General features: G+C 37.0%; 1 protein-coding gene across 8 annotated transcripts in view; it reads left to right on the forward strand.

Moving 5' to 3' along the window:
* Positions 1-12,173, forward strand: part of LOC139960535 (cytohesin-3-like) — an 82,803-nt gene that overhangs the window by 53,780 nt on the left and 16,850 nt on the right. For 6 of the 8 annotated variants that reach the window (XM_071958968.1, XM_071958964.1, XM_071958969.1 and 3 more), the window contains exons 6-9: positions 3,099-3,179; positions 4,595-4,707; positions 6,393-6,541; positions 7,648-7,760. In XM_071958968.1, coding sequence (XP_071815069.1) covers positions 3,099-3,179; positions 4,595-4,707; positions 6,393-6,541; positions 7,648-7,760 — 456 coding nt within the window. The remainder of the gene's footprint in view (positions 1-3,098; positions 3,180-4,594; positions 4,708-6,392; positions 6,542-7,647; positions 7,761-12,173) is intronic. The other 2 variants (XM_071958967.1, XM_071958966.1) reach the window with 1 other exon arrangement.

Consider the following 12,173-nt stretch of genomic DNA (forward strand, 5'->3'; position numbering starts at 1 on the left):
TTATATATAGACATGAAGCGATTGATTCACAGAGTTGGAGGAGTTTGAAGACAATATTTAAGTCTTTGTTAATATCATCTTGAAGATGGAAACAAGTTTACGACGCCAGCAAAGTGAAAATTATTTACCTCGTTATTCAATGACGGTCATAGAATTTAAATATTCATATTATGGATGGGGTTTATTGCGATCCTAACGGAAAATGTCTTTGAGCAAAACAATGTTCGAAGTTAGATTTGAATAGATAAGCTAGTTTATGTATGTCGTTATGTCATCATGGGGTCAATGAGATTAAGAAAATCATAGAAAAGGACAAAAAAAACTGCTTTAAGGGAAACAGCATTGGTCCAGAAATGTTTGCAGGCTCAAAATTGCCAAAAGGTGCCTCTGATCAGAAAAGACACAATTAGATGTCTCCTCGTGGATAAAATGCAGTTCAAAGTGCATATTTGGGTGATAATACTGAAGACCTTACAGATATATATTTTTCCTGTCGGCCTTAGGTACAGTAGTCAAAAAGATTACTATATTAGTCAAACACACCACTTGAGCTACAGAGGTGTTCTTGTATAGCTATGTCAAGCTTAACCTAACTCCTTTGAGGAGTTCCTTTCCTTTCCTTTTCATATATAGAAAGGATTTCATTGTTTTAGAAGTCTCTCCCTGTCTCAGAATTTTTGACAGGTTGAATCCAGCAGCTCTCTTGAAGTTTATTTCTTATTTTTAAAGTGGATGGTTGAATCTCTCATATTTCCTGTTTGACATTGTTAGAGCAGATGATAGATGGCTTCCATGACTTGTTTTCACTATCATTGAACTTCAACAATCAGACTATAGTGTATGTTTAGAAATTGACTTTATCTTTTCTTTTAAAAAAAAAAAAGATTTGGTGTCAGACATTTATGATGTGAAGAGAAATGGATTCAAAGGACTTTGAATTTGTCTTGTTTTTATGTTGTAAGGCAAGAAGTCTGTTTGTGGATATTGTCTTCCCAAGAGGGTTAGGTGTTTTGAGGGAAGAACTGTTTCCAAGGGTTGAAAAATTCTTTTTTCTTTACAAACTTTTCATACAAATTTTGAGGATTTAATAGATGTCACAGAGAAAGCTTTCTTGTCGAAAGGGCTGGGGTCGAACTCTATCAGATGTGTGCTTAAAAAGATCGTATTGCGATTTTCAATTGATATGAACTCTCATAGAACTGAGTGAAGATGTCATGCCATATCAGCGGTTATACAACACCTAATTATATTCGGGCCATGTGATTGGTCAATTGCTCGTCGATTGCATGCAAAATCCGCTCTATTGCACGCTATGATGATAGAACCATGCGTTATACTCTTTTGATAGCACTTTTTTCAATGGTAAGAGATCAAGAGAAACCTGTCTGTTCAATACAATCTGTAGTATGGGTGCATTTTACATCCAATAATATCCAAATTTGAAGGTGTTGTATAATACAAATAATGCATGGTTTCCATTCGTGCAATAGTGCAAATATTTCATTCGTTGAAAGATGTAATTTGTTCCATGGCAACTCGGCTGTGCCTCGTTGAATGGAACATTCCATCTTTCAACTCATGAAATATTTGCACTATTGCACCCAAAACCATTCATTATTTGTATACTCTCAGGCGAAAAACATGATTTGAATATGTCACGCATACCCTGGAAAAGATTTTGCAATTTGTTTCAGTTACATGGTCAGGCTCACAGTGTTTCCTAAAATTTTCTTTTAACCATCTCTTCCAGCGCCCCACCCGCCCCCTCACCCCCTCACCCCCACCCTGTAAATCACTTCCATATGTGTGCAAAATCCAATGCCCTAAAATAAATGAAGAAAAAATCTTCTCTCAGACACAGATTTCACATCACTCTTGATTATCTTTAAATGTTATAGTTTACAAGTGTGATTACTTTAGATTCTTTCAGACAATTTATCTCCGACCGGTACATGTATCACTGTGGCTAATTGAAAGCAATTTAGCGTATCATTAGCTGAAGACAATATTTGTTAGAGTAAATTGAAAGCAATCAAGGAGGGGTAGTGGTTATATCCGTTCATCATGGATTAGTTTAGTACAAGGGATAGACATAAGGGTAATTCCACAAGGCTTTGTACAAGTGTCTATGTACTGTGTTGAATGTGTCATGTCAGCACAGGAGAGAGCAGATCTATGGAAACTGATTCTATTGAGGTATTCATGCTGACGCAGCTGGGTCAGCATCATGTGGAAAAAATGGGATCATGTGTTACAATGAACTTTTACTCTCCATGTCTAACCACAAAAATACTGTTATACTGCAAGCTAACATCAACAAAGATTACCACATAAGGGCAAGTGTAACAGGAATGTTTTGTCTAAAGGGGGATGTTTCTTTTAAATAGTTCATAGTTTGCTTTTAACTGTACATAACAGAAAGTAGTCATTTGAGCTCTTACATTTATAAATATAAACTTCTCGGGGCCAAATGGGACAGTAACCTCAGATTGTTGTACTAATGGTCACACAACTTCTACCACAAACTTTGATAAAATCTGTTTGAAAATTTGAAGAAAACAAAATATATGAAAACTTTTCAGTAGAGGTTAGGGTTTTATTATTATTTTTTTTTTTGGGGGGGGGTTTAGTAGTTTTTGTTCTTTGTATGTTTCAATTGGTCAACTTTTTCAGGGGGAGAGAAAGGGGGGGTGGAGGCAGGGAGGGGGTAGGAGATATGTTTGGAGGTGCTTGTAGCATTTTGCAGGATGACAATGTTGATAATAAATTCTTTTAGAATACATTTTCAGTGTATTTCAGTATCATCCAAGAGTTACAAGTACTGTATTCTGATTCATAGCTCATTCAACATAGCGTTCTGAAAAATGTATCATATTGTCAGTTTCCTGTTTTGTTGTAGAAAAAATGCAGATTATAGCATTTGACGAGTAATATTGTTTGATTTTTTTTTTTTTTTTTGTCAAAAGAATTCTTGGCAAACTTGAATCCTGGGCGTTGTATTTATCTGAGCTGTTATCCAACTCTATTCGTTTGTGAAAAGTAAATATTTTATGTTTACCTTTCATTACTTTGTTTGTTACTTTCTGTTTGTTTTGCAGGAAAGAATTCAATAACAAAGTCATGGATGCATTTGTTGCTTTGCATGAATTCAAAAACATGATTTTGGTCCAAGCTTTAAGGTATGTATAATTAATATCCATTCTAACTTTTTGTTTAATAGATAAGATAACCTTTTCTGTCCGTCCCTGCTATACCCTCGTTCTTTATCACAATCCCATCCCATCCTCCTTGCCTACCTTCCCATTCCTGCTCCCTCCCCGTTCCTGCCCCCTCTCCATTCCTACCCCCTCCAATCCTTCCCCCTCCCATCCCCCCATCCCTGTCCCCTCAAATCCCTACCACCTCCCATTCCTACCCCCTCCCATTCCTTCCCCTTCCCCATCCCTTCCTGCTTCCTATCCCTCTCCCCTACCATCCCTGCCCCTCCCACTCCTCCCCTCCCTATCCCATCCCTTCCCCACCCATCCCTTCCCCATCCCTTCCTGCTTCCTATCCCTCTCCCCTACCATCCCTGCCCCTCCCACTCCTCCCCTCCCTATCCCTTCCCCACCCATTCCTTCCTCGTCCACATCCCTTCCCCATTCCTTCCCTCCAGCTTCCATTACACACCCGGTAAGATCTTGATACGGTTCAATTAATTGGAATAACAAATGCACTAGCTTTATGTAACTTTGGTTGTGCACTCATGTTTGGATGTTACTTTAAAACCAGCTGTCAGTATCAAAACAGACTGGTTTGGGTTGATTTTGATCAAGTTTTGAGCAAGTATTTAGAACTGAAATCCCACAATGTCAGTTATTAGCTTGGTTGGGGCAGACTCATTAGGTTAACTACTAAAACTACTGCCCAAACCAAACTTTTATGGTAGTTTTGTGCTAGTTATCTTTGCTTTGTTTTGATATCATGGATTGATTAACTGCTGCTAAGCAGAATGGCTCTGTTTGAAATTCCAACCCAGCCATTCAGAAATGAAAAACTGTGACACATGACCAACTGATTATTTTTTGGGCACTTAAAAAAGAAAATACAGTCAACAACTGGAGTGTTTATCTTCAAAAATGATCGAGCTTGTATGGAATTGTCCTGAGGACATTCCTTTGATACTCAATGGTTTTGCTAGATCTGTAAACTTCATGAATATTCATAGAGTGCTTGTAAAACACATTAATATGTACATGGTTACCTTGTCTTAAGAAACAAATTTCAAGATTTTGCCAATTGAGCCTGAAAAGAAAGGCTCATAACACTTAGTTGTTGTTTTAAGCTGAACTTGATGTTTAGAGGAATAGATTTAACAGTGTAAGATTCACACAAGCTTTTCATAAGATGACAAATAAATCCTGTGGGCCTCGTCGGTATTTATAATTCTGGATGTGAATGATTGAGCATTTGTACCTTACCCAGCCTCAAAACCTGTTGTAACCGATGAAGAACTTTTTCTCGTTTTAGCGGAGAGTGTCGTTGACAAGTGTTGAGGGCTGAGGTCATTTACATATTGTTTACTTCAAACGTAACAATTCATTTCCTGTTTCAGACAATTTTTATGGAGCTTTCGTCTTCCGGGAGAGGCCCAGAAGATTGATAGGATGATGGAATGCTTTGCCAAACGCTACTGTGAATCTAACACAGGAGTTTTTGAGTCTACAGGTGGGTAGCTTTGACATCAGTTAGCAGCTTATAGGAGTATGAGGAAGGGAAGGTACTCATAAGGACATTTTGTCAAGAGAAAGGCTATGAGGGTTAAATCATGTATCCCTCTTCGTAGATCCAGTTTACCCTCAGGTTCTTTAGCCTATTGATATGCTCGAAAGTTTATTTTAATGCTAAGTCACTTGACCACCCCTGTGCAATTGCCCCCCCCCCACACCAACCCCTCTCCCCTCAAGGGAATTGGAACAGTATTGGACTATAATAACTACTGTACTTCCTGGTAACCTTGTCACAGCTTGCTACAGCTTCAGAAAAATTCTAGATGAGTGCTGTTATTATCCGACAAGGCTAAGAAGCTTTTCTGGCCCTCTGAAGAGACATCAACCAAATATTACAATTTAAAACTTAATCTTTAAAGCATTGTTCAATGTGCAAGATTTAAAAGTATCGTCATGGCTACTTGCCCTACCATCCAATCTGCTGTCTGTTAAAACACAAACATGCAATGATCTCTGTGTGTGTTCATCTCAGAGAATGTGCAGTGATGACAAAACAGAATGCATGATACACAGTCTCCTTCAATGTGTGGTTCCTTAAGACTCTTTCCATACACAACCTACAGTACTCATCAATAAATGTCTCTGCAGCCCAGTGAGAAAAAAGACCACAATATGCACGTCACAAAAACACTAGGAAATTAGTAACATATTGAGACAGGTTTCCCCTACTGGCTACAGTACTGTAACTTATTAGTTACAATCCAGGCCTGTTTATTGACTAAAACAGATATCCTGGGCTTTCTAGAGTGACAGATCAAACATTTCTACCCACGGTCTGCTAGGTTTTTTGAAAGGAATAATCAATTCGTTTTTAAGAAATTTTTCCTTGGTTGCTAGGGTGATGGGAGTATTTTCTTTTTGATGTGTTTTATATTACGTTTCTTGTCTTCATGGGTAATTACATTAAGTTGTCTGTCTGCTTGCGCACATAGGGGACCTCTAGGCTTTGTATTGTACAAATACTGTATGTGTTATTTGAGGGTATTTGCATGTCATTAATGGTATGGAGAGTATAAAATGTCCGATCCATTTCGTTTTCTAATAGAGAGAAATTTGCTTCCGAGGAGGCGAGTAATGGGAGAAAATTGATGTTGTCGGTTCGTCTCAGCATCCTCAGGGCAGTTGTCAGTTTCAGTTTGTGTTGAATGCAATGTTGGGAATCTCTGAGACGGGGGAATATTACGATCAAAATGAGTAATGAATGAGAAAGAGGGGGTTAGGAGGGGAGGGGAATCGGGAGGGGAATCGGGAGGGGGGAGGAATTTCAACAATTTGAAGGAAGTGGGGAGTATAACAGGGAATGGTACTTTTCCTGCAAAGTTTGCAAGAAGTTATATCTCTACAGTACCTCCACTACATTTTGCTTTTAATACACATCTTCTCCCTGGACGGTACATTCTGATCTAATAGTGAGTGACAGCTAAACACCACGCAACTGCTCTTATCATCCCACCTATATTTGCATGGAAGACGTTAAATTCCAGAATAATGAAGAAATATTGTTTTTAGTGTGAAAATTTGTTCATAATATTACAAAACTAAGAAAAAGCAAAGTGAAATGTCTTGTTTTGTGTGAATTATTCAGACATAAAATTTATTTATTTCTTTTTTTTCTTTTTCTAGATACCTGTTATGTGCTGTCCTTCTCTGTCATCATGCTGAACACCAGCCTCCACAACCCAAACGTGAGAGAAAAGCCAGACCTGGAGAGATTTGTGATCATGAATAAGGGCATCAACGAGGGGGGCGACCTACCCAGAGATCTCTTGAAGGTAGAAGCCATGACCCACCCCTCCATACTTCATAATCTGTTACGGCATCTCTTACCTAAATATAAATCAATTTAAGCCTAAGGAAGAACATCTTACTGACTTGACTAAAGTAGCATTTGCATCAATACCCTGCAAAGAGATATGTGACTCCGTATAGTAAGCAGAGGTGATTCCCCCCCCCCCACCCAACCCCCCCATCCTCCTATGCATTTCTACCACGTTTTTTTCCTTCTCCCCATCCAAACATGTACACACCATTAGTTAGTTATCATCACAACTGTTCCTGAAGCACAAAATTCTTTGTGTGGAATGATTTTAAGAACAAACACTTAGTTAAGTTATGCTCTGTGTATCCTCTTATACAATTCACATATATGTTTCGTTAGTGCGGTACTTTAACTGAGGCTGTTTCTAAAATTGAAACATCATCTCATAATGGAGACAGTTTGTCTCAGTGGACTGGGTATATTTTTTGGTCAGCCCAAAGCATATGGTTTCTCTGAGGATTTGTAACCTTTAACATGTGTCTGAACTTTTTTTTAATGTGAAGTGAATGCACTTTTTAACTGTCCTTGATATTGTTAGCCTTATCTGCCTTGGCATATGGTATGGAATCTTCATTGATATTTACTTTATAGAATATCCAAGCCATTGTATGTAGGGACTCACCTAAAGCACATGTAGCTTTGTATGCCAGTTAGGAGAAATTTGTCCTGTTAGCCAAGAAATCAAGTAAAGTTCTAGACAAATGCTTCCAACCAATTCCATTTGGGGAACGCATTGGCCAGGTGTAATAGCTACAGAGAACAATGAATCATTTCAGAAAAGAAAAAAATCCATGATGTTTTACAATTCTCTACTGTTAGAATTATCATTCGCTTGAGAAACTAACTAAAATATGTCAAGTGGAACTCTGTTTTGTGTATGTGCGTGTGTGCGTGTGTGTGTGTGTGTGTAAGGGTTACATGGAATGAGTAATAAAGTAATTTCATTATATCTCCAGCTGCTCATTCATGACAATGATCTTTTCTTTCATGGGTCTGTTCCAATTATGTTGCCCGTAACTTCACGAGTGTCTTTTTAATATTGTTCCGTGTTGCGTGTAGAGCCTGTACGATAGCATCAAGAGCGAACCGTTCAAGATTCCCGAGGACGACGGCAATGATTTGACGCACACCTTCTTCAATCCAGACAAGGAAGGCTGGCTGTGGAAGCAAGGTATGTTGTTTGCGTATCTGATTCAATGTGGCTGCATGCAGTCTTGTTTTGTCCCGCTTTTGCTCGTGGAAAGACTGGAAAGTGTTGCAGAATGATGGAGAGCTGAGGTCAGGCAAGGGAAGCAGTAATCAGGAAATAGATCTTACTTACATATCAGAGGCCAAAACACTTTATTTAAGTCCTCCTGGTAAAAGATGGACACTCGTGATGATGTGAAAAATTATGAGAAAGATGTGGAGGGTCCATTCTCATTATATGAACAATGGTGTTCATGAAATTGTGGCTAGTGAATGATTGTCCTCTATGCTAAGCGTGTAGATGCAGCCTATCCCAAAAAATCTGATTTCAAGCCCCTCCCATTGCCCACTCCATCACACCTCATCTTAAAAGCCCCCTCCCCCCTCCTTTTTTCTTTTTTGCATTTTCACCAGTTCTCTCTTTTTTTTGTGTCTCTTTTTCTTTCTTTCTTTTGTGGAAATCATGAGCCAGTGGCTTCAGATTTAATTACTGCGAAGATATTTCTTCTCAGCATATGACATATCAGCAATTTACTCAGGTATTCTAAGAATTACTGAAGTGTCACAGTGTTACCCTTAAGCTTTCTGGCATTCTCTTTGTGTAAAACTAAAAAGTAAAGCCTACTGTCTTACCAACTTGCATTTGAAATCATCAAACCAAACCAAAGCATTACAAGTTAAATACATTAATCTTGACAAAGAGAGGATTTACACTTCATTCCCCCCAAGTTTTTCCTCAGAATGTTGAGTCATTTATCAGATTCACCGTTGGTCTAACTTCCTTCCATGTTATTTTGGTGTTACGGAAGTTTGCGGTGAATCATTCTGAACTGCAGGGGTTGTGTAAACCTTTTTAACTTAATAAATTATCAATTGCAGGAAGTCAACTTTCTCTTTTAATAATGACATCCCATCATAAAGAAACAGAGAACCATATAGAAAAGTAAAAGTGTTCACATCCTGATCTCTGATAGTAGATTATATCAAAGTGGGCTTCGTATTCTTTAATATCTGTCAACCCCCCCCCCCACTTCTTTTTCACTGGATTTGAAAATTCTATCAATCTAGCATGTGCAAAGTGTATCATGTTCCTCTTTCATGCACTTTTATAAAGCCTGTAGCTTGATTTATATTTCAAAATATTTTGACCGCATCTGATGGCTTTGGTCATGGTTGTGATATCTTTGTAAATTTTTTCAAACTTAGACAAACACAGTTCTGGTTCTGTCTTGGGTGGGGAAGGGCAGAGGGGGGGTGGGTTAGAAAGGAGGGAATGGATTACCACTAATGGATTATTTAGTTGGAATGAAATGCCAAAAATCTTGATTCAATCTATTGATTTTGGCCAAATACCTTGAATGATTTGTGGTCACATCTAAACTCAAACATTAATAATAGACTGAATGGAATCAAACTGATTATAAAAAAATGCACATTTCTGCTAGAATTAATTTGTTTAGAACTAATTTTTTCAAAAAATTTATTTGACTTATTTTATGAATAAAATGAGAGAAGACAAGTGTCAAGAAACTTGTGTCAATGAAAGATCTTACAAAATAATAAAACCGGGGTTGGGGACCAATTTAAAAAAGAAGTTCATCAAAATACCAAATAGGATCAGTGTATTATCACTTGCTGATAGGCTGTGCAACTTTGTAAACATTTAAAAAAAGTTCAAACATCTTGTTCAGATTGTTTAAATTCGACAGATTTCTGTGGTCGTTCCGTTCTGGATAGATCCAAGAATGAAAATGATTCTTCTGCATTCCGATAATGTTCATTTCAAACTAGTTGCACAAAATTTTGATGGAAATATGGAGTAATTTGAAAAGCTATAATGAGTTATGAGAATGTGTATTATGAGGTATTTATCAGGATGCGTATTATAAGAACGTGTGTTATGAGGGTGTGTATTATGAGGTGTGTATAATAAGGATGTGATATGAGGACGTATATTATGAGGATGTGTATTATAAGGACGTGTGTTATGAGGGTGTGTATTGGTGTGTATTATAAGAACGTGTGTTATGAGGATGTGTATTATGAGGTGTGTATTACAAGGATATGATATGAGGATGTGTATCATGAGGGTGTGTATTATGAGGATGTGTGTTATGAGGGTGTGTATTGGTGTGTATTATAAGAACGTGTGTTATGAGGGTGTATATTATGAGGTGTGTATTACAAGGATGTGATATGAGGATGTGTATCATGAGGGTGTGTATTATGAGGACGTGTGTTATGAGGGTATGTAGTATGAGGTGTGTATTATAAGGATGTGATATGAGGACGTATATTATGAGGATGTGTATTTTGAGGACATGTGTTATGAGGGTGTGTATTGGTGTGTATTATAAGAACGTGTGTTATGAGGGTGTGTATTATGAGGTGTGTATTATAAGGATGTGATATGAGGACGTATATTATGAGGATGTGTATTATGAGGACATGTGTTATGAGGGTGTGTATTGGTGTGTATTATAAGAAAGTGTGTTATGAGGATGTGTATTATGAGGTGTGTATTATAAGGATGTGATATGAGGATGTATATTATGAGGATGTGTATTATGAGGGTGTGTATTGGTGTGTATTATAAGAACGTGTGTTACGAGGGTGTACATTATGAGGTGTGTATTATAAGGACGTGATATTAGGATGTGTATCATGAGGGTGTGTATTATGAGGACATGTGTTATGAGGGTGTGTATTATGAGGTGTGTATTATAAGGATGTGATATGAGGACATATATTATGAGGGTGTGTATTATGAAGATGTGTATTATGAGGACGTGTGTTATGAGGGTGTGTGTTATGAGGACATGTGTTAAAAGGGTTTGTTGTTATGCAGCCATAATATCTATGAAAAGGGAGAAGAAGTGAAAGTTTGGTAGCAAAGTTGTAGTAGTCTAGCAAAAAGATAAAATCAATTTGTCATTTCTAAATTTCAGGGATTTTTTTCTTTTTTTCCCCTCTTTGGCATTTCACCTACAAACTGTGTCATAATACCAAGAGGTGAACACTCATGCTTTACCATTTCCTGTTTCACCAGCCATGTCCGGCTAGAAGAATATTGTTTTAACCAAGAAGGCATCCTCTTGGTCCTGATAGGAAGAAAAGATTCTTATCCAAAAACCAAAAAAAAAAAAGCCTGTGAACAAAAAAGTAAATTTCCCTGCCAGATCGAACTTCTTTTAGCTGAAAAAATGTTATTAATAATAAATAATAAAATAATTTAGAAAATCTATAACTTTGTCAGTGTCCAATGATCTACTTAGCAAAAAGTCCTTTCTAAATTTACTGTTTATTTAGATTTTCTTATGGTTTTTACTTGCTTTCTGTTTTGTATGTTTTGTTTTGTTTTATTCTTTAATTCCCATTTGATTTCAAAGTCTAAAATATATGAATATTTAAAAAAGTTTGATGCATTTACACTTTAATATTTATTTTTCACTTTTATATTCACTGCACCAGAAGAATGATGTTTTTTGTGTTCGTGCCTATTATTTACAATTCAGAAATGTTTTTTATTTTTATTTGAGGGAGGAGGAAAGCATTGAATCCCCATCCCCTTCCCCCCCCCCTCACAGCTCTAGATCAGTAGTATCTGTATACTAATTCTGAACAACTCTTGTCAAATTTCTAGTTGCAGTAGATAAGTTGAAAAAGTCAGGCAAACTGGCACATTTTGGAAAATGAGCTCACATTCATGAAAATTATGCTGTATTCTTTTTTTAGTTTAATGAAAAGGAAGTTTTCAATCTCATGTAGATATGAAATAATCTGGCATTTGAGACATGCACTGAAAACTGATTTTTATGAAGTTTTGAAACATTTCCATAGAAATAACAAATTAATGATGACATTTATTTAGCCCCCCTTCCCCTCCCCCCCCCACACTCACACTCAAGAAGTAGCATCTTGATGTGTATCATTACGAACAAACATTAAAAAATTTCTAAAAAATTATTTTCTTCCAGTAATCTTCACTATTGTGATTGTTGTATGTAGGATGCGATGCCACATAGATTAATATATGTCATATTGCATGTTTTATGTTAAGTCTGACAATCAGGGTGTCCATTCGTACCTCTGCTATTCGATTTTATCTGGATTATGTAATCGTCTACATTTGTCAGATAAAAATCAATTGAAAAAAAAACTTGAATATATCCTGACTATGTTCAATGTAACCAATTCTGTTTTCTTTTCTCTGCCATTTTGATGTATGTGATGGTTTGGTTTCCACCTTATAGGAGGTTAGTTTACAAGCCTAGCACCTTTCAGTTTTGCATTTTGGTTCTGCATGGGTTCACTGACTGACCTTATGCTTTTTTTATTGACCTTTTGATGACCTCTGACCCTAATTTTGAATCAGTGTCTTCTGACTACACTTGTCT

Source organism: Apostichopus japonicus, chromosome 19, assembly GCF_037975245.1.
Source record: "Apostichopus japonicus isolate 1M-3 chromosome 19, ASM3797524v1, whole genome shotgun sequence".
Lineage (NCBI taxonomy): Eukaryota > Metazoa > Echinodermata > Holothuroidea > Aspidochirotida > Stichopodidae > Apostichopus > Apostichopus japonicus.